Source organism: Mobula birostris, chromosome 2 (genome assembly GCF_030028105.1).
Source record: "Mobula birostris isolate sMobBir1 chromosome 2, sMobBir1.hap1, whole genome shotgun sequence".
NCBI classification, from domain to species: Eukaryota; Metazoa; Chordata; class Chondrichthyes; order Myliobatiformes; family Myliobatidae; genus Mobula; species Mobula birostris.
The window spans coordinates 68,612,876-68,640,049 of NC_092371.1; the positions used below are offsets into that span (position 1 = coordinate 68,612,876).

The 27,174-nt window shown below is 43.6% G+C and overlaps 1 protein-coding gene across 3 annotated transcripts in view; it reads left to right on the forward strand.

Moving 5' to 3' along the window:
* Nucleotides 1-27,174, forward strand: part of lama5 (laminin, alpha 5) — a 374,262-nt gene that overhangs the window by 336,194 nt on the left and 10,894 nt on the right. For all 3 annotated transcript variants that reach the window (XM_072242339.1, XM_072242347.1, XM_072242358.1), the window contains 9 exons: nucleotides 481-640; nucleotides 4,190-4,321; nucleotides 7,060-7,217; nucleotides 9,822-9,954; nucleotides 11,602-11,745; nucleotides 14,786-14,916; nucleotides 16,784-16,951; nucleotides 23,907-24,039; nucleotides 24,670-24,818. In XM_072242339.1, coding sequence (XP_072098440.1) covers nucleotides 481-640; nucleotides 4,190-4,321; nucleotides 7,060-7,217; nucleotides 9,822-9,954; nucleotides 11,602-11,745; nucleotides 14,786-14,916; nucleotides 16,784-16,951; nucleotides 23,907-24,039; nucleotides 24,670-24,818 — 1,308 coding nt within the window. The remainder of the gene's footprint in view (nucleotides 1-480; nucleotides 641-4,189; nucleotides 4,322-7,059; nucleotides 7,218-9,821; nucleotides 9,955-11,601; nucleotides 11,746-14,785; nucleotides 14,917-16,783; nucleotides 16,952-23,906; nucleotides 24,040-24,669; nucleotides 24,819-27,174) is intronic.

The window sequence follows — 27,174 nt, forward strand, 5'->3', positions numbered from 1 at the left end:
TGAACAGAACAAGCTTTCTGCAGTAACCAAGGGAATCGGATCTCAGAAGGAGATATTTGCAGACTCTGAGGGGCACGGATAGGTGAAACGTAAGCAATGTTCATCTGAGGTTGGGTGCGACTAGAACTAGAGGTCATAGGATAAGGGTGAAAGGTGAAATGTTTAAGGGGAAGCTGAGGGGGAACTTCTTCACTCAGAGGGTGGGGGAACTTCTTCACTCAGAGGGTGGTGAGAGCATGGAATGAGGTGCCAGTGGAAGTGCTGGATGCAGGCTGGATTTCAACATTCAAAAGAAGTTTGGATATGTACATGGATGGGAAGGGTTCGGAGGGCTGTGATCCTGTTGTGGGTCAATGGGACTAAGCAGACTAGTAGTCCAGCATGTATTAGATGGGCCGAAGGGCCTGTTTCTGTGCTGTAGTGTTCTATGGCACTACGGCTCCTGCTTTTACTGAGTGATTCTGGTGTGTTTTGCTACAGGTACAAATCCACTCATGGTGCAGACACTGACAGTTCCTACTTTGATGGCACTGGTTACGCCAGAATCAAAATGCCAGACTCCCATTCCTCCGTGGTTCGCTTTGAGCAAGAGGTTCGCATCACCTCCTACAATGGCATCCTTTTCTTCATGCAGAAAGAGGTGAGTCTGGGTGTTCTGCCTCCTGGTTCGTTTCAAGCATCCTGTCAAACCCCGAACAGCAAGTGCAGTCTGGCTGCTGTTTGTTTGTGCACCCAACTCCGTATGGCTCTCTGTGCACAAAAAGTGCCATTGTGTTGGGATTGAGTGTAAAATACCCGCGGACTCCAGGCAAAGGACTGGAATCTTGAACAAAAATCCAGAAACATTTTCGTTTCCGGAAACTGAGCTGGGTTTTCAATCACATGCACCAAAATATTTTATATTAAAGGAAAGATTTTGAGACTTATGTGTATTATCATTTTGTAGTGAGTATCTGAAGTGAGCTGCACGGTTCAGCCTATTTTCCAGAAAGGTGAGCATTTAAAATGAATTGAAATACAATGAGGTGAAAGAAGTCCCAAGTAAACTTTCATAGAGATTCTCTCCCAACCTTTTCACTCCAATCAAAGTTCAAAGTAAATTTTATTATCAAAGTACACATATGTTACCACATACGGCCCTGAGATTCATTTTCTTGTGAGCGTATTTAGCAAATCTATAGAATAGTAAAATAGTAACTATAACAATATCAATGAAAGATCAACCAGAGTGCAGAAGTCAACAAACTGTGCAAATGCAGATATTAATATATAGTATTAAATAATGGGAACATGAGATAATGAGATAGGGTCCTTAAAAAGAGATCATGGTTGTGGGAACACCTCACTGATGGAAAAAGTGAGTGGAGTTATCTCCTCTGGTTCAAGAGCCTGATGGTTGAGGGGTAGTAATTGTTCTTGAACCTGCTAGTGCGAGTCCTGAGGCTCTTGTACCCTCTAGCTGATGGCAGCAGTGATAAGAGAGCATGGCCAAGATGGTGAGAATCTCTGGTGATGGATGCTGCTTTCCTACGACAGTGTTTCATGTCGATGTGCTCAATGGTTGGGAGAAAATCATAGGTGAATAGTGACAATCAACAAACTGCAGATGCTGGAAATTTGGAATAAAAGCACAAAGGGAAACACTGGGATGGTGTTAAAGTCAAAGTGAATTTATAATCAAAGTACATATATGTCACTATATACTACCCAGAGATTCCTTTTCTGAGGGACCATCATCGCTATTATTGCCATGTCATATGACGTGGGCAATCATGGTCTATCCTTGGCAGATTTTTCGTCAGAAGTGGTTTGCCATTGCTGCCTTCTTTCTGGACAGTGTCTTTACAAGAATGGTCACCCCAGCCAGTATCAATACTCCTCAGAGATTGTCTGCCCGGTGTCAGCAGTCACATGACCAGGATTTGTGATATGCACCAGCTGCTCGTACGACCACTCATCACCTGCTCTCGTGGCTTCACGTGACCCTGATCGGGGGGCTAAGCAGGTGCTACACCTTGCCCAAGGGTGACCTGCAGGCTAGTGGAGAGGAAGAGTGCCTTACACCTTCCTTGTTAGAGACTTATCTCCACCCCAAACCCCTTTCTGATGGAAGATTTTTTTTAAAGAAGTAATCTTTTGGGTCAAGGACTGCATCAGAACTGGGAGTGAGAAAATGAGTTAGTTTTCAGTTGCAGAGATATGGGGAAGATGGATAGAACCAAGAGAGTAATTGACATAGTGGTGCAAGAGCTTACCAACTGATGCTTAATATGCTTAACAGAATAATGAGGAAAGTTAGTTAAAAGGAACAAAGGGTCGTATAAAAGCTGCAGACTACAAGTTGAGAATTGTGGTGTGTGGGGAAAGTGGTGTAAAGGAGGAAGGTAAATGGCATTCATTTTGAGAGGACTGGAACGTAAAAGCAAGTATGTAATGCTGAGCCTTTACAAGGAATTGGTCATACCTCATTGGGAGTATTGTGAGCAGTTTTGGGCTCCTTTTCGTGGCATCAGCGTCGGACTTCAGGACGAAAGGTCCCGGGATCGAATCCAGCCAGCCGGCTCCCCTGCACACTTTCCATCCGTGCTGGGTTACGAGCTGGTGATCACTTTGGAAACTCACCTGGCAGAAGGCAATGGCAAACTACTGCCGTAACTTGCCTCGGAAGCGATTCCCCACTACGTCAGAGAGGTGTGGAGAGAAATCGTCCGCTAACCAGAGAAACTCCAGATGCGACATACCTTTCCTATCTAAGCAAGGTTGTACTGGCATTGGAGAGGGTCCAGAGAAGTTAACACATGGGTAGTGTTTGATAGCTCCAGGCCTGTACTCGCTGGAGTTTAGAAGAATGAGGGGGGGAATCTCATTGAAAGCTACCAAATATTGAACTTGCTTGCTTGCTTGTTACATACACCTGTTAGGGTGCATTCTCCAGTTACCTTATAAGGTAACCGTCGCCTTCAGCCAGGAGCAGATGTCATCAGGTGGTTCGTAACCTTCACCGAGTGTTTCGACCCTTAACCACAACACTCTCCAGTTGGTGGGCCGGCAGTGGTGGCCAAATCACTGCCCGTCTGCTCCTGGCTTCCAGCTCCCCTCCTCTCGTCTACTCCAAATCCAACAAGAAGCTCGTTCTGCCTCTTCCCCCATCCTATGAGCTGCTTGTTTTTTGTTCCTTTCGTCCAGGCGCGATAGAGTGGACGTGCAGAGGATATTTCCAATAGTGGGAGAGTCTAGGACCCAAGGGCGCAGCCTCAGAATAGAACAACGTCCCTTTAGAACTGAGATGAGGAGGAATTTATTAGTCAACTTGTGGTGAATCTGCAGAATTCATTGCCACAGTACGCTGTGGAGGCCAAATCATTGGGTATATTTAAAGCAGGGATTGATCGGTTCTTGGCTAGTAAGGGCATCGAAGGATACGGAGAGAAAGCAGGAGAATTGGGTTGAGAGGGAAAGTAAATCAGCCATGACTGACGACGGAGTGGGCTGAATGGGCAGAAAGGCCTGATTCTGCTCCTATATCTTTTGGTCTAAGAGGGGATGTGGCCTGGAGGCAGATCAACCATGATCATATCAAATGGTAGGGCAGGTTTGAAGGGCCGAACAAAATTTCCCACTCCTCTTTCCTTACAGTCTTGAGATTAGTGCCTCAGACCTTGTGAAAGTGAGAACAGGAGAAATCCTGGAGCAACATGATGAAATTTGACTTCTACACAATTGCAGGAAGCAGCACCAGTTCTGTCTCCATGTATCAGAAAGGGGCTGAGGATGGGGTAAGACTCAGACCAAAACACTGCTTCACACACCTTACTAATGAAGCAGCTGCCATATGGAATATATCTTTATATGCTTTTATTACTTTTTATGGGCTTTTCTGCACATCATCTCAATTTCCAGGATAGGAACTGGTGGTTTGGGAGATAGTATCAGGAAGTATTCCAGGGAACGAGCAAGGTGCCAAGTGCAGTTGTTACATCCTACGTATTGACCACAATACAATGTAAGACTTAAAGAATGACAGAATAATGGGCCAGTCCTGTTGAAGGGTCTTGGCCCAATACACCAACTGTTTATTCCCCTCTGCCTGAACTGCTGAGTTTCTCCAGCATTTTGTGCGTGTTGCTCAATCCTTTAGAAAGAACATATTGTTCCTGGCTACATCTAAATCAAGTCTTTCTTTTTGTAGGAAAAGTACTTCTGCTTAGCCATCGAGAACGGAAAGCTTGTGCTGTACTTTGACTTAAACAAACAACTAATCATCATGAATGGTAACAATCAAAGCCAGCAGCCTCTCATCAGTGATGGACTACAGCACCAGGTAACTGTTATATAATGAAGGTAACTGGATAAGAAGCCTTAACAATCGCCACCAAGCACACTAAAGCAAATGGAATACTTCTGTTTAATAATAGGGCACATCAGGAATGAGTGAACTGATCTCAAAGCCTGCAGGGGTGGGCGGGGCGGGGAAGAACCAGTTGTGATGGCTCGTTTGAAGCACCGGAGTTTCAGAAAGGAGAGAGAATCCATAGGACAATGAAATAACAGGATAAAAGGATCGAGGAAGAGACTTCCAGGGAAAAAAATGACCATCAAACAGTTAAATTGCCGCAGAATTCCACTCTATCACATCTGGGTGAACACTTCTGAGACATTGTTTTACTCAAATACATTTATTGTTGAAGTATGTATGCAGTATCCAACCTCAGATTCGTCCACCCACAAGCAACCTCGAAACAAAGAACACTATGGAATCCATTCAAGAAAACATCAAACACTCCAACATGAAAAAAAAGAACAAATCATGCAAAAGCAAAAAAAAACCAAGTGAATAACATACAGAATATCAAACATCAAACCGCAGAGTTCTTGAAACAGTCTCGGAATGTCCAGTTTATTTCAGTTCAGTTCAATTAAGCGTTGTGTCTTTCATTGAATGCAGGCTGCAGAACCAATCCACGTCAAGGTGTCCCGATCAAAATTGCGAAAAAAGCAATTTTTAAAAAGTTGTAAATAGAAACCAGAGATACATATAACATGAACTGCAGAGTCCTGTAAAAACAAGTCCAATCCACAAACCACGCCATTCAAACCTTGCTCAAGACCCGAGTCTCCTGCACCTTTCTCCAGCAGCAGTGAGGGAGAGGGGGACCAGTAAAATGCAGGCAGACAGCGCTGAGCACCCGCTCACCTTCCGTTCTTGTCCTCGCTCATTTCAAACCTGCTCTACGCTATAATCGCAAGATTGGTTCGTGCTCCACCATTAGGCCGCACGCTCAGTTCTCAGTCTCACTCTAAGTTCCCATAGAGGCAGAAGAAGCACCAGTTTGCTCAGTCAGCCCAGAAAAAACATGATCAAAGTGTAAATTACACACATAGATTAGTATACCTAATGGTTCCGTCTGTCTAAGTAGACAATGGATGTGCCCAGTTTTCCGGGGTGCCGACCTGGGCAATGAATATGGAGATCCTGGGTTGCCCAGACATCAAGATCCCCCTCTCGGCCTCGCGGCTGTGGTCCAAAGGAATGCGAAGCAGTACATTTGGCATCAGCTTGGCTGCAGGAGCTGCCAGGAGGTGACGTGATACGTCATCCAACCGCCTTAGGGGCTCCACTCCGGACTTGTGTAGGGTTTACTCCTTAGCCTTCTCTTCTCCTGAAGATACCCACAAGGCAGTGGGATCCGTAACCCTGGATAGGGGCCCATACCGGGTACTGTCAGCTGGAGCCAGCTGAGCCCGGGACTCGTGTAAGGCAGGGTCATCACGCCCTGTAGTAGTGATATATGGCGCCACTACCCACTAACTTGTAGATTAGTATAGAGTATATTTAAAAGAAGAAGGAGAAAAATAAGTAGTTTTGTGAATTGTGTGCAGGATGTCGCCATTAGTGATGTTGGTCACTGGTGCCACTTTGCCTTTTCCGACTCCATTTTAGACTTGCCTTACTTTCAGCTGTCTTGAACAGATAGGTTTATAATCTCTGATGCATTGTTTATATTTAACACATATTATGTAGTGGTTTGTGCTGGTGATAGAAGATCCAAATATAAGTTTAATTTTTGAGAAAAAACAGGTATTCACATCCTCTGAACTGTTGCCCAGTCACCCTCACCAGGATATGTTCATGTAAAAGTGAGTTAGGTACACAATATGCCAATGCTCTGTACATCTGTCATGTGGACAGTGCCATCAATAGAAGGATTCACCCCTTCTGTTACCATAGGGATCACGTTGCTATGTAATCAGTGAGAGTGAACCCCAGGTGGAAATCGCTCCCTATTCCATCCAGCCACCTGGCCCAGACAGTTTGTAGTTGTTTCTTTTCCTTCAAAGGTTCAGCTTCATATCAGAGATTGTGGACAGTAAACAATCTGAAATTCTTACTCTTTGCAGACATCCACAAAACGGGGGAAAAAAAATCAAAGAATGAATGACAGAAACATCAGAGCACCAAAACCCCCCTCCCCCTCCCACACACAAGCAGCAGCAAAAGCATCAACCCTCACCCTCCCCCCTCATGCTCCAGTAAAAGCACCGACCCCTCCCTCCTCCCATCATGCAAGCAGTAGCAAAGTCCTCAAAGAGCCCACGATCTGGATTCCATCTAAAAACTACTGCCCATCCCCACACTTCAGTCTCTCAGACAGGCTCTGTCTCACTAGTGAGGGAGAGAGAGAGGGGAGAGGGGTCCCTCCTGCCACAGTGAAATTTCAAGGGATTCACCTTGACCAACAAGAAACGTAATGCTAAAGTAACACTAAATTGCGTGAAGCACCGCACGCACTAATGACTAATTTTTCTGAAATACCTTAATGCTACACTGCCATCATAATTTAAATCTGAGCATAATGTACTGATTTAAAAATAAAATTACTTTGAAACCTCTAATACTAACTCAAGTGACTAAATTTTCGGTAACTGAATCAGTTGTCAGACAGACTAGGGGCTTTGATTACAATAGATCAGTCTTTTGGTGTATTATACTTCGTCTCAAACAATTCCACTCTGTCCTTAGCCATCTTTTAAGCTGAATGAATGTTTCTCTTTTTTCAGATCCAGATAATTTTGGTGTTTTCCAGAACTCCATCTAAAGTAAAGATTTACGTGCGCATGGACAGGAAAACTGTTTTTACTTCCGAGCAGAATCAAGCACGTCCTTCAATTTCTGAATACTATCTCGGTGGTGTTCCTGTAGAAATCCTCCCAGAGATGTAAGGGTCAATGGCTGGGGGTTAAAGATACAGCTGATATGAACATTCACCTAAAAATGGTGCTCATTGGTCCTGTCTTCAGTTCTGCATTTTTGTAGCTTTCCTTAAAAAAAACATATAGGTGTTTGCAAAAGTGACCCTGAGTTTCCTAGTGCTGTCACTTTAATTCTTCATCTCATCCCCACTTGGACCTGTCTTTACGCTTCCTACAAACACTACTGTGTAAAGTCTTAGGCACATATACATAACCAGAGAGCCTAAGACATTTGCACAGTACTGTATTTGTCAATGTGGAATGGAGAGTGAGTTTGTAAATCTTGTGCAGGCAAAGGATGTTGGGAGTGGTGAGGGTGGAGTGCTGTGGGAGGGGTGTGGGACAGGTGGCAGAGAAGGAGTGCCTGGAACATGGGGAGCCGGGGGAGGTGTGGGTGTAGACACACCCAGCCCTGACACACCAGGCAAGGTCATTGGATTCCAAACAGTTGGTTTAGACCATAATAAGACCATAAGACATGGGAGCAGAATTAGGCTATCTAGCCCATTGAATCTGCTCCACCATTCAATCATGGCTGATCCTTTTTTTCTCTCCTCCTCAACCCAAATTTCCGGCCTTCTACCTGTAACCTTTGTTGCCACGTCCGATCAAGAACCTATCAATCTTTGCCTTAAATACACTCAACAGTTTATTGATCGTTACAGAATGTCTCTCAGGTGCTTCCTGCTCCCTTCCCTTTTGCAACCATGATTCCCCTCTCCCTGCCCCCTTTCCACTCTCAGTCCACAATAGTGACCCATATCAGAATCAGGTTTATCATCACTCACATATCTCATGAATTGTTTTTTTGTGTCAGCAGTACATTGCAATACAAAACTTTTTATACAGTACTGTGCAAAACTCTTAGATGCCCTGGCTACGTATATGTATAGTACATGCCTAGGACTTTTGCACAGTACTGTAGCTCCAATGAGGATCAACATAATTGCATCTAATCTCCTAACATAGCATATTGCAGATTTCCAGGCCAAATACAATAACTTCAGATAATCAGCTATTTCATCTTTGCTTCTCATATTTCTTGCATGGTTGTGTTGTCCCTTTTTTTTTAGTAAATCAGATTCATTAGTTTATTCCCACTATTTCGACCTCAAGACACTGGACTTTATCACTCTTTGTCAGCTGACCCTACCATCCTGGTTCAGTCATTCTCCCCCGGTCTCCACACTATCACAGACTTCACTTTTGCTTTATTAAAAGCAGAAAGTGCTGGAAAGAGAAGCAGTTAACATTATAGATCCTAGATCCTTCATTGGAGTGTTCAGATGAGTCTTAGACCTGAAAAATTTGTGTTGTTTCTCATCCACAGATGCTGCCTGACCTGCTAAGTGTTTTAGTGCTTTCTGTCTTCTTCACAGTTTCAGTATCTACAGCTTTTCTTTTTTGATTTTTATACACTTTTGTTCTCTCCGCCCCTCCGAACTTTCTCTGAAAATTTGTTTAATTTCTAAAATAGAAACAGAAAATGCAGGATAGGGCCAGCTTCTAGTTGAGAGAGTTTATGCTCCAAGATGATCACCTCAAAAAAAAAATGCCCGTAGTCTAGAGTCACAGGTCCGTAGACCCTTTGCTCAGTGGTATTGGTCCATGGCATAAAAAGGTTGGGAACCCCGGTCTAGACCTTGTAAGGTTACTAAGTATCATTTTCATAAGTGCTTTTTCAACAATCTGGTGGTTTGATGGTCACTATCAGATATAGTTAATTATTAAATGCAAATTCTTTAGCCTCTGTGGTTGGATTTGAACTCCTTTTCCTCCTGGCCTCAAGATCACCAGCAACATAACCACTATGGTATCACTTACTGCTTTTCAGTACATTCTGACTAACCATTTATACTTCGGTGATTATAGATGACTAGAAAAGAAATGCTTGGACTGTCCCAAAAATAAATTTGTAATTACTACATGTCATAGAGTTTTTAAGGCATCCGTTAGTCTTGCGAGACCATGGATCTGCGCCTGGAAAGTCTTCACTCTCCAGGACACAGGCCTGGGCAAGGTTGTATGGAAGACCAGCAGTTGCCCATGCTGCAAGTCTCCCCTCTCCACGACACCAATGTTGACAAGGGAAGGGCATTAGGACTCATACAGCTTGGCATCAGTGTCATCACAAAGAAATGTGTGATTAAGTGCCTTGCTCAAGGACACAACGCGTTCCCTCGGCTGGGGCTCGAACTCATGACCTTCAGGTACCTAGTCCAATGCCTTAACCACTTGGCCACGTGTCTACACATGTCATAGAGTAACAGCAAGGAAACAGGCCTTTCAGTATATCTTGTCCATGCTGAACAAGAGGCCCGTCTAAGCAGTGTCATTTGACCCATAACCCTCTGAACCTTTCCTATGCATGTACTTGTCCGAATGTCTTTTAAAAGTCCACTCAGATGTTTGAAACCGCACTGATCCTCCTTCTCACATCTCTTCAACTGTAGTGTTAATAAGATCTCTCTTTCGATGAGAATTTCTGAACTTTGTTTTGTTGCTGTCAGCAGAGATCGAGTGAAGTCCTGTGTTTGTCCTTAGTTAACTGAAATTATTCTCCCTTTCAGTCTGAGGAACCGATTCCCCACAGGAGGGTCTATAAAAGGCTGCATGCGAACGGTGAAGGCACTGGACAAGAACCTGGATCTGAAGAGGGAGAAGACCCTTGGGGTTAGTTATGGGTGCTCGCCTAACCTCCTGGTGAGTCCTAACCTTCTGATGCACTCATGGACCAGACGTGGAAAGGTTTTGGCGTGCAATGCAAGCAACAAGTAAAGTCTTAGATGATTTTTATCGTAAGGGAATCACAATGGGAGTATGGGTAATCTTCATATTTTTATGGGCATAATATGTTGGCGCCAGAAGCCAAGTGATGCTTGTGTGCTGCCCAGCACAATCCTCACTGATTGGTTTGACACAAACGACGTATTTCGCAGTATGTTTCGCTGTAAGTGTGACAAATCTAATCTGTTTTCATCTTTTATCTGTCCATTCATCACCTGCTTCTGGATATTCACACGACTAAGAAAATCATTCCACATGTGAGATGATTTTTGGGTACAGTTTGTATGATGCTGCCTCATTAGGTGCATCGTTCCTTCAGACACATACCTTACAAGAGCAGTATGACCACCACTCATTTCAGACCATAGTCCAGTAGAGGCACAACAGTCATAGTGAGCTACTACTGTCACCAGACAGAGTTGAGAGAGTAGAATTTAACATCATGCCCGGAGTCATTTATAATGGTGCTCACTTGTTTTCCATATGTGGATGAGTGGATTGAAATCTGCACAGCAAGAAAAAAATTCCTCTTAACTTTCACCAAATGAAAGCATTTCAGTCAATGAGATTATGGCTCTCCCAAAAACTAAACACGTCACTGAAAGCTCGATCTACCTGAGGACTAAATATTGGGCAGGCTGCAGAGATAACTTCTGCACCTTTTTTCAGTAATTTCAATGTTCAAAATAAAATTGTTACCCAAGTATGTAAATGTTATCGCTTACTACCTTGAGATTCATTTTCTTGTACGCATTTAGAAGGATAAAAGAAATAGAATAGAATTATGTGAAAAACTAACAAAGGCAGTCAAACAATCAATGTGCAGAAGAAGGCTGACTGTGCAAATAAAAATCATACTGAGAACATGAGTTGTAAAGAGTCCTTGAAAGTGAGTCTGTAGATCATAGAATCAGTTCAGAGTTGTGAGTGAAGTTATCCACCTTGATCCACCAGGAGCCTGATGTTTGTAGGGTAATAACTGTCCCTGAACCTGGTGGTGTGAGGTCTAAGGCTTCTGTACCTCCTGCTCAATGGTAGTAGCAAAAAGAGAGCCTGGCCTTGGTGGTGAGGATTCCTTAATGATGCTGCTATCTTGTGACAGCACTCCAAGTCAATGTAATGAATGGTGGGAAGGGCTTCTCCTGTGATGGACTGGGATGGAAAATTGCCAAGGGATATTTTGCATCTGCTTTAGAGGGCAAATGAAGTTTGAGTTAAACAGTTCCCTCTTAAGCTAGTCCCTTCTGCACATTTTTGGGTTCAAATCTCCAGAATGCTGATTAAATCTACAACTTTCTGTTTCCAAGATGAGAGCTGACACATAGATCTTGGGGTAACTAGTCGTTCATACCTTTAAATTACAAGCATGCCTTTCAAAAATGTTGGCTATCCCTGATCAATCTTGTTGGGTTGAATTACGGGTATGCAGCCCAAACAGTATCTCTGCTGTATTTGTATTTATCACACTGATGAGTTTATACTGAGGCACACAGAGTAAGCAAGAGCTTGGTGCTAGAATAACTTAGCCGGCTGCAGTCTGACTTTTATCTGCGTCTGTTTCAGATATCACGCTCTGCTGACTTCACAGGCCAGGGGTACATGAGTCTGATGCCTGAGAATGTTCCTGCCCTCCGAGACAACTTCATCTCAGGCTTTGCTTTCCAGACACAGCAACAAAGCGCTCTGATGTTTTACTACCCTACAACGGTAGGTGGGCACTGTCAGTGGGCTACGTTGATGGAAGCCATGATCCTGCGTTGGTCGGTCAAGGTGCAAGTGTGAATGTCTTTCAGGAAGTGTACAGAAAGCTGGCGTATTGAAGGCTGAGATTCTTGGTTTGGGAGTGGGACAAAGCAAAGCCATTGGCTCTGTTGCTGAAAGTCCTCTGCCTCTACCAGATTTCAGGGGGACATCTTTGCTATTCTGACAGAACTGGTACAGGAGGCAAAGGCAACTGGGACTTGCACCTCGAGGGTCAATGCGTTCCACTTACCTCCTACTCCTGTTGTAAGTTTTTACCGGAGCATACGACCATGTTCTTTTCCAAGGTTCTCCCCTGTCAGTTAAACTGCCGTGCTGAATTCCTGGCCCAAGCTGGAGAAGTTAAAACAAAAACAACATCTCTAGATTAATGAAGAGCGCAAATGAATTTCAGGAACCAATGTGTGAGCAACACCCCTGTGCTGGTGCTGGCACTGACACAATGAGCTGGATGAAATTTAGATTGCGAGGAGCTTGGCAGACAGTATTGTAGTGTACATACTTTTCGGCTCATTTCCTCAATCCTGTGCTTAAATACTTACCCAACTTTTCCCATGGGGGGGAGAAAAGCACAGTGAATTCTAAATATGAGATTCTTCAGATGCTGGAAATCCAGAGTGTCACACACAAAATGCTGGAGGAACTCAGCAGGTCAGATAGCATCTGTGGAGAAGTATAAACAGTTGACATTTCAAGACCCTTCATGCCCCAAAACATCAGTTGTTTATTCCTCCCCATGGATGCTATCTGATCCATTGGTTTCTCCAGCATTTTGTATGTGGGGTATTCTAATCCCTCTGCACACCTTCTCCATTAATCTCAGGTCAGGACGGGTTCTAATTGAGCGCTCCATCTAAGGGCCGCGTACTGGTAAGCTGATCGAGCTGCTGCCGACAGCTCCAGCAACCAGGTACCATCCTGATTTTTGATGCTGCCTCCGTGGAGTTTGCACGTTCTCTCTGTTTCATCCTGGTGCTCCAATTTTCTTCCAAATCCTAAGGTTGTGCAGGGTGGTAGGTTAAATTAGCCACTGAAAATTATCCCTGGTCGAATCTGAGGGCTGGGAGTAAGTGGGTGGAAAGATTGTGAGAATAAAATATGTCCAGTGATGTTGACACTGTACGATTTGGGTACATGAGTGTTTGATAGTCGGCATGGAGTCAATGAGCTGCAGGGCCTGATTCTGTTACTATAAATCTAACAGCTTACTTACTGGCATTTAGGGCAGCAATGAAGGTCCTCCATCTCTTGCAGTGTTCCTTATGCCAGTAGCTTCCTCTAGGTTTTCACTACTGCCAGTCATGCAAGTCCCAGGTGGAGATGCGGGAAAACCGTCGCACACAAATGTAGAAGGATTCTTCTTTGCTGTTTCCTTTACAATTTTGTTTTAACACTTGATAAGGCACCCCATGCAAGGCTTATTGAGTCATGGGATCCAAGGGGACACTGCTTTGTGGATCCAGAACTAGCTTTCCCACAGAAGGCAAAGAGTGGTTGTAGACGGGTCATATTCTGCATGGAGGTCAGTGACCAGTGGTGTGCCTCAGGGATCTGCTCTGGGACCCCTACTCTTCGTGATTTTTATAAATGACCTGGATGAGGAAGTGGAGGGATGAGTTCGTAAGTTTGCTGATGACACAAAGGTTGGGGGTGTTGTGGTTAGCGTGGAGGGCTGTCAGAGGTTACAGTGGGACATTGATAGGATGCAAAACTGGGCTGAGAAGTGGCAGATGGAGTTCAACCCAGATAAATGTGAAGTGGTTCATTTTGGTAGGTCAAATATGATGGCAGAATATAGTATTAATGGTAAGACTCTTGGCAGTGTGGAGGATCAGAGGGATCTTGGGGTCCAAGTCCATAGGACGCTCAAAGCAGTTGCGCAGGTTGACGCTGTGGTTAAGAAGGCATACAGTATAATCGTGGAGTTGAATTTAGAAGCCGAGAGGTAATGTTGCAGCTATATAGGACCCTGGTCAGAGCCCACTTGGAGTACTGTGCTCAGTTCTGGTCGCCTCACTACAGGAAGGATGTGGAAGCCATAGAAAGGGTGCAGAGGAGATTTACTAGGATGTTGCCTGGATTGGGGAGCATGCCTTATGAAAACAGGTTGAGTGAACCCGGCCTTTTCTCCTTGGAGTGACAGAGGATGAGAGGTGACCTAATAGAGGTGTATAAGATGATGAGAGGCATTGATCTTGTGGATAGTCAGAGGCTTTTTCCCAGGGCTGAAATGGCTGCCACAAGAGGACACAGGTTTAAAGTGCCGGGGAGTAGGTACCGAGGAGGTGTCAGGGGTAAGTTTTTTACTCAGAGAGTGGTGAGTGCATGGAATGGGCTGCTGGCATCGGTGGTGGAGGTGGATACAATAGGGTCTTTTAAGAGACTTTTAGATAGGTACATAGAGCTTAGAAAAATAGAGGGTTATGGGGAAGTCTAGTAACTTCTAAGGTAGGAACAAGTCTGGCACAACTTTGTGGGCCGAAGGGCCTGTATTGTGCTGTAGGTTTTCTATGTTTTCTAGGTTTCTCAGAGTTGTTAGCCCTGAGCTGAACCACCAACCCTGTAGACTGGTGGACCAGTCTTAGTCTGTCCTCTACCCTTTGACCTGTTTGACATGGATGACCCTACCAAGAGCCAAAGTATGAAGCCCTGACTCCAGCCAACGTAGCTCTCCAGGTCAATGAGGCACACAAGCCTCCAAACCCAATGTCAAGGGATAAATTTAACAAACTGTAAGTTAAATGAATGCATTTCTCAATGCCATGGACATAATGAGATATTTCATGTTCATAAAGTAAGGGCCTTGTACAGTTCAAAATAAAATGTGAAAAGTAATACGTCAGATTGGAAACACATTTAATGTAGCACGACTCCAGATTTACCCAAAGTCATCTCTGGTTCTGTTTCTGATGGACCATTTGGTTTCCTTGTACATAACTTGTTATCCTCTTGGTGAGCTGAAACAATTTTTGCTTTACTTTGTTAGGAAGGAAATTGTCAAGTCTCTTTGAAGCAGGGACAAGTGGCTCTTAAGGTGTTTAATACCGAAGTTAAAAGTCAAAGACAGTATACAGATGGGATCCTGCACTATGTCTTGTTCTTTATCAAGAATGAACAGTAAGTCCTTTGATTTCTCAGCTCCTAAAGCAGAAAAAAATGTAAATTAGCATCTGAAATTGGCCAATTGCAATGAAGTTATTATTTTACAGTCATGAAAAAGGTGCAGCTGATAACTATTTGGCCTCGAGTTTCTCTATTGGCCGAGTTCGACCCATCGAGGTTGCACCTAGCTGTCTATGTGATACGCAAGCCGAGGCAGTACGATGGGGAGAGCAAGCTGTTGCCCGTGCAGCAGGCTCTCCCCCTCCTCACAGCTGATGAATCCAAAGGAATGGCAGAGACTGATAAGGTTTGGCACCAACAGCATCGCAGGAGTTGCCAGTCAGCATTGGACTCAACATAGAATTAGCTTAGGCACTCCAGCGCTGAAATTTTCCCTCGGGGTTTACTCCTGAAACCTTCCCCATGAGCGGGCGTAGCTGCAAGACAGCAGAGATTTGGGATCAGAGTTTTCCTTCTCCCAGATGAACTGCCACCACAGCCACAAGTCCCATCTGCCTGAAGCGACTGGTTTTATGGTGCCAGTAACCCAACTTTGTCCCTTCTCCTGTCAGTAGAAACAGTTCTACCAGGCTTAGCAGCTAAGCCGCACATGAAGGCCAGGAGCTGGACTTGGTTGCCGGAGGCTATTTGAGATGCACAACATTGGGAGCATTTATTAAGTAGTGGGAGCTTAACCCCATTACCACCACCCAGCTATGACAACCTTAAGGAACTAAATATTTGGCCAATACTTACTGTTTTAATCATGATGCTATATGTAGAGTAGTTGCTGGGTGTTACTTCACAGACATTTGGTTCTTGTGTCTTACTCAGTTCCCATAATAATAAGGATGAAGTACTTTATATCAGATTGTTCTGTCTTTTCTCCCCCACTTAATGGTATCTTTTGTAACTTAGTCACTAAGTTTGGATTTGTTAGTTGCACAGTAATTAAAGAATGACCACCCAAACTTAGCGACTAAATTCCAACAGACACCATTAATTCAAGTGAAAAAATTTAGTACAATCTGATACATTATTTAGGGGCATAATATGGTGTTTCCATTACTTCTAATTCATAGTGGAAAAACTATATTATGCCCCTAAATAACTTCGTTCCTTGTATCTGTTGTCCTCCAATATCAACAAACATTTCTTGTCTCTCAGTGATGCCTTTTACTTGACATCACCTACCAGAAACTTAATCCTGTCTTCATATGAACGTCAACCATGTCACTTCTTAGAAAAGTCCACATTTACAGTACTGTGCAAAAGTCTTAGGCACGTATGTATAACTAGGTTGCCTGAAAATTTTGCACAGTACTGTAGTAATTTTATGTATTGCACTGTACTGCTGCAACGAAAAAATTCATGACCTATGTGAGTGATGATAAACCTGATTCTGATATGGGTCTCTATTGTGGACTGAGAGTGGGAAGGAGGCAGGGAGAGGGGAATCATGGTTGAGAAAAGGGGAAGGGGGAGGGGAGGGATCGGGAAGCACCAGAGAGACATTCTGTAATGATCAATAAACCTGTTGTCTGGAATCAACTTATCTTGACTGGTGTCTCAGGGCTGGATGTGTCTGCACCTGTGCATCCCCCACCCTGGCACTCCTCTGCTGCACCCCTCCTGCAGTGCACCACCCTCGCCGTTCCCAACATCCTTTACTCCTGCCAGATTTACAAACTAGCTCTCTGCTCCATGTTGACAAATACAGTACTGTGCCAAAGTCTAGTTATATGTATGTCCCTGGGACTTTTGTGCAGTATGGTGACTTCAGAAGCACACAATATCACGCAGCACTTTACAACCAATAACCAACTTTCTTGAGTGTGATTAAAATTCAGCACTAATCTACCATTTTCCTTCTTTCTGCAAGGATTAAACTGATCATCGATAATCAGGAGAAACGGCAGTCAAAGATATCCAAGAGGAAGAAGCGCCAGCCTAGGGAGATTGAGGAGGGGCATCTTTACCTGGGTGGTGTGCCAAGTACTGACCTTGGTGCCAACCTGACAGGCTGCATTAGCAATGTTTTCATTTACCGGTGAGTTTCAGGAGCCCATGGAATTTGCTACCCTGCCCTTGTTTGTGATAACGATGTCCTTCTTGAATCGGGCAGCACTGCAGCATAGTGGAGCACCAGTGGTCACCAGTCAGGGTTTGATTGCTGAGCTGTTTGTAAGGAGTTTGTACGTTCTCCCTGTACCCAATGTGTTTCCTCCCAGTGCTCCCGTTCCCTCCCACTTTCCGACGTACGGTTACGGTTAGGGTCGGTGAATTGTTGGTATGCAATGTTGGCACTGGAAGATACTTGCGGGCTGCCCCCCCCATTCCCCAGCCCTTAACCCTCACCCCCGCACCCCGACACTATCATCAGACTGTGTTGGTCATTGACGCAAGTGCTGCATTTCACTGTGTGTTTTGATGTACACGTGACAAATAAAACTAATCTTTAATCTTATTCTTTAATATTTAATCTGAAGAATGGATAACACTTGCTTTCATAGCTGAATTACAAATACCATTACAGTAATGTGTGATTTGTGTGCATTTTTTAAACTACTAAATTATTTAATAAAGCAGAAAATGCTGGAAATACAGTAGATTCTGTTTAATTGGGACATATTGGAACCGGTACATTTTGGCCAACTTAAGTTACTGCCCCAGTTAGCTGAAGTTTCATGGAAATAGTTTAAAAAGAAACACTACATTTAACTGAGTAACAAATTATGTATTTAATTGCAATACAGAACAAATTGGAGCAATATCAATATTACTACAGTCCTGAAAAACTGTGTATTAGTTCCTATTAGTCATCGACAGAGAGAAATTTACTCTGTACACTGTGATGCTCTTTTGATTGAAAAATTGAACAGGATCAGCACAGACAGCCCGTGCAGATGATGGACTGCCTTGATTGCCTTCTTGCATGGAGTAGAGTCAAAATCCACTGCTTTTTAATTTGGTGTCAGTTGGCCCGAGTGACTAACATAACACAAGCATATGCAACTGACACTATCTAAAAACTACTCGCTCTAGGAACAATGTAGTGTCTAGCCGCCACACAGGTGCATGGGACTGAAGCTAGTTAGAAACTGTTGCGTCTTCCAAGTCTTCATTTTGTAGCATTCAGAATAATTGTCAATATCTTCAAATTCTTCGTAATTCCTATCTTGTTGAAGTAGTGAAATCATTTCATTTTCACTCCCAGCCATTTCTCGCATCTCCATGCCTGAATGCTTGAAATCACAGTGGCAAAGCAGTCCTGAATTGTCTTACTGATTATTTCTTGCCAACTATCAGTGACAAAAATCTCTGCTTTTTGAACACAAACACGCAACTGATTCTATTTAAAAACTCTTTGCTCTAAGCCAGGGGCGTCAAACTCATTTTAGGTCACGGGCTGGATTGGGCAAAATGCGACTTCATGCAGGCCAGATCAGTTATGCATGCGTGCTCCCACGAGCTTTCGTTGCCTTTGTTTTTTCAACCTGCTCTCATGTGTCTCAGTCTCTGCTATAACTACAAAGTGTTTCACTTTACAAATTTCGTTTCTTATGAAGAAGATTGCCTAGCAAGCATTATTTTTATGATTGGTATTAACTTACAGTCGTAGGCTACAAGAAAGTTGTGATGAGAGAGAGAAAAAACGATGCTATTTTGGCTAAGATTGTTTTGGGAGCCACACCCTTTCCATTAATAAACCATTTGTAATTGAACATTAGCAGACACAAATGTAGACCTAATGAAACAAATTGTAAATGTAGGCTACACAACTGCACTTAATTTTTATTAGCCTGCTTCCAGCAATCAAACTCAGACAAATGAACACGGTTAGCCTCTAATTTTTATTGAAGTGATCACATTTACAATAATACAATAGTCAGAAAATGAATGAATCACAATATTGTGACACTCAATATTTCATAATGCATTTTGCTTACATGTCGCAGTACATCGAACAGTGCCACTCATTTTTCACTTGCTGCTTCCAGACACCTAACATCACTTGGCTTTAACCAGCCTGTCAACATCAGGGACCAGCTTCTGGACAGTTGTGATTTTCATAATGTCATTTAGATGTCTGTGTGTCAGCTGCGAGCATAGTTTGAATTTGTTAATGTTCATTATGGAGCACGCCTGCTCACAGAGATATGTTGTCCCGAACATGAAAAGGATCTTTGAGGCAAAGTCTGTCATCTTGGGCTACATCGGTCCCAGGTATTGATAGAATGAGTCCAGACCCACAGTCTCAAGTTTATATTTCAAAGTCGAGTTGCACTGAATTTCAATTAGTTCCATTTGGAGTTCCTCCAGCACATCTGATGCTGCGTTGACGGCAAACGGCGAGCAAAATAGTGAGAATTCCTCCTCGAGCTGAGTGAAGACTTGGAAACGATTCTGAAACCCACTTTTCAGCTGTGATATTTTGTCCTTGTACCTGTTCATGTTGTCATTATTCCCATGAGCGACACGCACAGACTGCAAAGAGGGGAAATGAGCTGGGTTGCTCCGGGATAGTTGCATCTCCCACAGGCCTAATTTAACTTGAAAGGCACGAATGCTGTCGTAGTATTCAGTAATAGGTTTGTTGCGGCCTTGCATGAGAAGGCAATAAATGACTTCACTTTGTCTTTTACTTGACTGTTCAAATTTCCAGCAAGGTCCCCGATTCTCTCTGCCACAGTATTTCTTGACAAGTTGATATTACCAAAAGCCTGTCTCTTCTCAGGGCACACCAGCTCAGCCGCCATCAGCATGTATGCTTTGATGAATTCCCCCTCTGAGTATGGCTTCCACGCAGCAGCTATTTTGTTGGCAATAATATAGCTGACCTTGACAGCTCCATCATGAGTCTCTCGACTTTTGGTAAACACTGATTACTGTTTTTTCAGAGCTGCTTCAAGCTCCTTTACCTTTTACGTTCTGAGTCATCCTGCGTACTTGTCATTTTTTTCTCCATGTGACGTCTCATAGTCTCGTTTGATATTGTACTCATTTGCCACAACCACTTGTTGTGAGCATATCAGACACACAGGTTTGCCATTGACCTCACAGAAGCAAAAATGATCTTTCCAATTATCGTTGAATATCCGACCTTCAATGTCAACTTTTCTTTTCTTGAAAAGCATTTTGAACCACAGCAGCAAACAGTCTCAGCCTTGCTATAGGTGATACTTACCTGAGTACTCTGTGTGTTTATACTGTGTCTAACGACGTAAGTGGGGCCCTAGTGGTCTTCAGTGCAGGGTGGTAGGTGCTTATGCACAGCGGGTGTTTAACTGCTGCCTATTGTTTTCTAAGTACACGCAACAAGCTGCCAGCACAGCAGGCAGGATAGACAGTGGTGGGAGAGAGAGCGGCTGCTGTACAAATACATAATAAATGGTCGTGAATATACTTTTTATTTTCCCCAAATCATCCCGCGGGCCGGATTGGACCCCTTCGCGGGCTGGATGCGGCCCGCAGGCCGGTAGTTTGACACCCCTGCTCTAAGCACAGTACATTGTCTCTTAACAGCCACACAAGCGCAAGCAACAGATGCAAGTTAGAAACTGTTCAGCAAATATCCTGACCCAATAACGTGGTATAGTGTACTGAATAAACAAAGAAAATCCTGGCTATTTTCTCAGTTAGTTTTGTTCTTTAAGAGTTGTCCCAAATAAGCACCTGTCCCAATTAACTAATAAGCTGATCACCAGGAATCCACTGGACTCAGCAGATCAGATAGCATTGTTTAAACAGAAACAGTTAACCTTGCTGGTGAGTGACTTTTTCATCAGACAGAGGCTTGGTTAAAAGGTAAACACAAGAGATTCTGCTGATACTGGAAATCTTGAGCAATACACACAAAGTGCTGCATAAATAGGTGACATTTCAGGCCGAGATCTCCCCACTGACATAACCTTGCTTCTGCCCCCTTCCTTTTCCAGTCCTGATGAAGGGTCTCAGCCTGAAACATTGATTGTTTGTTCCTCTCCATAATGCTGCCTGACTGGTTGAATTCCTACACCATTTGTATGTGTTGGGTGAAAGATCATTGGTTTGAAGCATTAACCTTTGTTTTTTTTCTCACATTCTGCCTAACTTGCTGAGTATTTCCAGTGTTTTTTTTTGCTTTTGGATTTCTATTACTTTCTTCTTCCTCTTGGGCCTTTAGCTCCCAGTGGAGCATAGGCCATCGATGACCTCCTGTCTCCATCGTCCAAAGTCAATGGTATAGTTGGAGTTCATCAATATTTCTATAATCTATTGTGTCCACTGTACAGGGGATTGGTCTGTACATCTTCACCAGAGCGTTGTTGGCTGGCCTTACCCGTTTCCACCTCTCATAACGGGGATGTAGGGTTGGGCTTTGAGAGGTCCTATTACTTTATTGCTCGATATAACTCGAATAATTCGCTGAACATACTGACCTGTTGCTTATCATTATAAATGTAAGCATCCTTTTGGCTATTTAATGATGTTACTGTCCAACAATTCTTTTTGAGAAACTTTCACTTGCATCCAATGTGGGTTCTGCTAACTCAGAGGGTGTTTTAAGGTGACAGGAGCTGGGGCAAAATGAACTTGTAAATGATTCACCCCAGACTTTTTGTTTAAACTCCTGACTCTCATTTAAATGGAAAAAAACCAAAACCGCTTAGAGGCTAAGTGTGGGGGATAGATACTGTATGACATGCTATCCATCCAATTGCAAAGTTCCAAAGTCAAAGAATACATTCAACCCTTTATTAAGAAACTAACAAAACAAGCGATCTTGATATGATAAAAACTAATGAAACTAAAATTAGGGATATAACAAAATCAACAGTCTTGGCGTATTAAACATACATAGGCCAAGCATTCCTAAATGTATTTAACAGTATTCAAGCGATCAACAAAAAAGATAGCACTCACTGCCCCCCGGCCCACTCTCTAGCTCTACCCAAACCAGACCGAACTAAAGAGAAAGCATGTAACTAACCTCTTCACTTCTACCACGCCGCAACCCATGTGACAGATTACCAAAATAAACGTGCAACATAAAATACAATGCAGACAAAAAATAGATTCATGGATCCTAAATTTTCAGGCACTGGCTGCCAGATCCTTGTCAGTCTGTGGATGAAAAGCCTTTTTCCTCATCTCCATCATCCTCCTTCCAGTTACATAGAAACATAGAAACATAGAAAATAAGTGCGGGAGTAGGCCATTCGGCCCTTTGAGCCTGCACCGCCATTTATTATGATCATGGCTGATCATCCAACTCAGAACCCCGCCCCAGCCTTCCCTCCATACCCCCTGATCCCCGTAGCCACAAGGGCCATATCTAACTCCCTCTTAAATATAGCCAATGAACTGGCCTCAACTGTTTCCTGTGGCAGAGAATTCCACAGATTCACCACTCTCTGTGTGAAGAAGTTTTTCCTAATCTCGGTCCTAAAAGGCTTCCCCTTTATCCTCAAACTGTGACCCCTCATTCTGGACTTCCCCAACATCGGAAACAATCTTCCTGCATCTAGCCTGTCCAATCCCTTTAGGATTTTATATGTTTCAATCAGATCCCCCCTCAATCTTCTAAATTCCAACGAGTACAAGCCCAGTTCATCCAGTCTTTCTTCATATGAAAGTCCTGCCATCCCAGGAATCAATCTGGTGAACCTTCTTTGTACTCCCTCTATGGCAAGGATGTCTTTCCTCAGATTAGGGGACCAAAACTGCACACAATACTCCAGGTGTGGTCTCACCAAGGCCTTGTACAACTGCAGTAGTACCTCCCTGCTCCTGTAAATCCATAGTTCCTACAGTTTGATATTTCTGCCAAGGGAAATAGATCCTCTGTTTTTGGCTCCATCTAAGCCCCTTGTAATCTTGTAGAATTAAATCTCCTTTAATCTGCTCTGTTTCAAACAAAACAACACAATTCAGTCTTCTCTATAGTCCTGGCAGCGTCTTAGGAAATCATTGCACTCCTTCATGTGCAATCACATTTTTCCTGTGACTTGGTGAGTACAACAGGACAGACGACGTACAGTAGCTGGTAGAGTCATTGCCTCACAGACCCAGTATCCTGATTTTCGCTGCTTTATGCGTGGAGTTTGTGCATTTTCCCTGTGACCACCCTGGGTGCTCCTGATTTCCATTGCCCCTAATGAGCTTGGGCGAGAGAGGATGAGAGGTGACTTTTATTTATTGAGATACAGCATCGAATAGGCCCTTCCGGCCCTTCAAGCCATGCCGCCCAGCGATCCTCCTAATCATGGGACAACTTCCAATGACCAATCAACCTACCAACTGGTACGTCTTTGGATTGTGGGAGGAAACCAGAGCACCCAGAGGGAACCCATGCGATCATGGGGAGAACGTAGAAACTCCTTACAGGCAGCGATGGGAAATGAACCCAGGTTGCCTGTACTGTAAAGTGTTGTGCTAACCACTGCACGAGTTGGATAAGATGATAAAAGGCATTGCTAGAGTGGATGGGCAACGCGCGTTTCCCAGGGCAGGAATGGCTCATAAGGGAGGGAGTTTTTACAGTCATTGGAGGAAAGTATAGGGGGGATGTTAGAGGTAGGTTTTTACACAGTGATAGGTTCAGGAAATGAGCTACCTGGGGTGGTGGTAGAAGCAGATACATTAGGCACTTTGAAGAGGTTCTTAGATAGGAACATGGTTGATAGAAAAATGGAGAGCTATGCAAGAGGAAAGCTTTAAGTTTATCTTGGAGTAGGTTGAAAGATCAGCACAACATCATGGGTCAATGGGCCTGTACTGTGCTCTATTGTTCCATGTTCTAATTTGTAGATCAGTGGCTGAATTTAATGCAGATGTGGGGAGAGTAAAATTTGGGATTAATGTAAATGGTTTTTTGATGGCCAGTGCCAACTCGGTGGCCAAAGGAAAGGACCTCTTTCTCTGCTGTATCTCTCTATAACTCCGCCACTAGAAATGTAACACAAAAGATCATAAAATATAAACATGGCTTGTCAAGCAATTTCACTCCCTTTCTCATGCAGTAAATATGCGAACCAGCAGACGGTTATGAATCTGCAGAAGCATGAGGTGATGCTGGGAGCAGAGCTGAACAGCTGCCCCAGGGAAAAGCCGCCACAGCAGATCCGTCTTCAGAGGAAGGAGAAACCCAGACAGGTGAGTGCGATTTGGAGACAAGCTCTCACTTATCTTCACCTCAACTCGTTAAGTTACAAACATTTGCAACTATAATCCCTCAAATAACTTGTATTTTCCATAGCAAGATTAAATACAATTTCCCAGAGTTCCTTGCACTCCCAACTGCAACTGGTAGGCATGTGCACTCTCTGTTCCGTATTTTGTGAAGCTAATACTATTTTATAAAATTTAGTTTGTTTTTAAATTGATGCTTGTCCTCAGTTGTTACTAACAACACAGCCCCATCGTGTCCTAAAATCCCCTGAGATTTCTGCACTCTAACAATTCTGGCATCTCCACTATTTTACCATTAGTTGCAGCTACCAAGGTCATAAACCCTGGTATTACCTTCCTAGAAATACCATGATTCCAACTCCTTTCCATCAAAATGTATCTTAACCCAATCTCTTTGAAACTGTCCTCACCTGACTTTGTATCTTGTCAATCAGTGTCAAGTTTTACAGCCATGACACTCATGTGAAGCCCTTTGGGTTGTTTCACCACAGTGAAAGGGCTAGTCATCATTGTCATTAAAGAATTACTCTTGTCGTCTGAGAGACATCTCCTTGGGGCATGTTCTAAGTTTCTTTTGGTTTTTTAATCCTGAAGGTTACAACTAAGTTTAGGAGTAAACAGCAAATGGCAGAAAGTTGCAAGTTGCCAAGGGAACCAGCTGCTGTCCGTAATGCCCGGTACTTCAGAGGGTCCCATCTCAGCCGCCTGGAATATGACACCATTCCAGACTCCTTCCGCGTGAGGCAAGTTTCTCAAATGATCTCTGCTGTCCTTTTATTGAGCAATTTTAATCTTTAAATTTCAGTCATCAAGTGTATTTTTTCTGCTTGTATTTGTTGTCAACAAACTTCCGTTTGACATTTGTTTGTTCTGTGGAAGAACTGCATGACTTGAACTATGTGAGTAGTTGAAGTTCATTGCAAATTTCTGATGTAATTTAATGTAATGATGCTCCATAATGTGAATTCTCTATGGAAGGTGTAATTAAGCTCCAAAGAGAACTCATTATAGACATCTGCATTAATAGGAAGTCCATACTTCCACTTTATGGAACTGGAGCAGTTCTTCATGTCTTCTGAGCCATTGCTAGTTCAGTCTGGGGTCATATGTTGTCCTGTGATCAATTGCCACAGCCTGAGAAATTTATATAATTCTATCAGTGCAAGATTCTGCGAAGTACCAGCTTTATATTCCGTCTGGGCACCCTCCAACCTGAATGTATGAATATTGATTTTTCTTTCCAGTGAACAAAATATCCCCCTCCCTTCCTCTTTTTCCCGCTCTGAACTTTTACTTTTTCTCACTTGCTTATTACTTCTCCCTGGGTCCCCTCCTTCCTTCTCTTCTATGGTCCACTCTCCTCCCCTGTCAGATTCTTTCTTCTCCATCCCTTCACCTTTCCCACCCACCTGGCTTCACTTGTCACCTTCCAACAAGGCTCCCTCCCCTCACTGTTCATTTCAGGCATCTCCCCCTTTCCCTCCAGTCCTGAAGAAGGGTCTCGGCCCAAAACGTCGACTGTTTACTCCTATCCATAGATGCTGCCTGACCTGCTGAGTTCCTCCAGCATTTTGTGTGCATTGCCAGCTTCACTTCTCTTCCTTTGTTATAAGGCTAATTTAACACACCCTTTATTGGCATTTGTAACTAAAGAATAGCGAAAGTCAGTGAAAAAAATTAAGAGTTATATGAAATAAGGAATCCTGTGCTATAATAGAATGCCGATCAGCCATTCAGTGTTGCTGGGCACTTAGAGCAGAAAATGCTAATCAACAGGTCATCTGCCACTCTAATTGTCTGCCTTTCACCTACTCTGTTGAAGTGATGCCTTACACAAGTGCAAGAAACTATCTCATCAGCCCAGGTATGCTGCAGCTCTCAGATTACTAGCTTTGTACTTAGGCCCACAGATGTAGCTGTAACATTCTGTTCCAATTTATGATTCCCTCTCTTCTGTCACTAATTGTTGCTTTGACAACATGGTCTTCACTCTGTCACACGTTTCCCCAGTTCTCTCCAACTGTCCCCCTTCCAGAGTTTAAAAGACGCTCATTCAGCTTCAGATTAGCTAATTCCCATATACACCATGATGCAATGAAATTCCCTGTTCATGCGAAGCTGACAGATTAACAATAAATGGAACAATGAGCGCAGAAGCAATGGAATGCTGCAAAAAGAAATACTAAACTGACAATAATGAAAGAGGTAGAATTAAGGATTCAAAATCATGACAGCACCATCAGGAAGGACATAGAAAACCTTCAGCGCAATACAGGCCCTTCGACCCACAACGCTGTACCAAACATGTACTTTACTTTAAAAATTACCTAGAGTTACTCATAGCCCTCTAATTTTCTGAGCTGCATGTACCTATCCAGGAGTCTCTTAAAAGACCCTATTGTATCCACCTCCATCACCATCGCCGGCAGCCCATTCCACGCACTCACCACTATCTGGGTAAAAAACTTACCCCTGACATCTCCTCTGTACCTACTTCCAGGCACTTTAAAACTGTGCCTTCTCATGCTAGCCATTTCAGCCCTGGGATAAAGCCTCTGACTATCCACACGATCAATGCCTCTCATCATTTTGTACACCTCTATCAGATCACCCCTCATCCTCCATCGCTCCAAGGAGAAAAGGCCGAGTTCACTCAACTTATTCTCATAAGGTACGCCCTCCAGTCCAGGCAACATCCTTGTAAATCTCCTCTGTATCCTTTCCATGGTTCCCACATCCTTTCTGTAGTGAGGTGACCAGAACTGAGCACAGCACTCCAAGTGGCGTCTGACCAGGGTAACATTACCTCTCAGCTCTCGAACTCAGTCCCACGGTTGATGAAGGCCAATGCACCATATGCCTTCTTAACCACAGAGTCAACCTGTGCAGCAGTTTTGAGTGTCCTATGGACTCGGGCCCCAAGATCCCTCTGATCCTCCACACTGCCAAGTGTCTTACCATTAATACTACATTCTGCCATCATATTTGACCTACCAAAATGAACCACCTCACACCTACCTGGATTGAACTCCATCTGCCACTTCTCAGCCCAGTTTTGAATCCCTATTGATGTCCCGCTGTAAGCTCTGACAGCCCTCC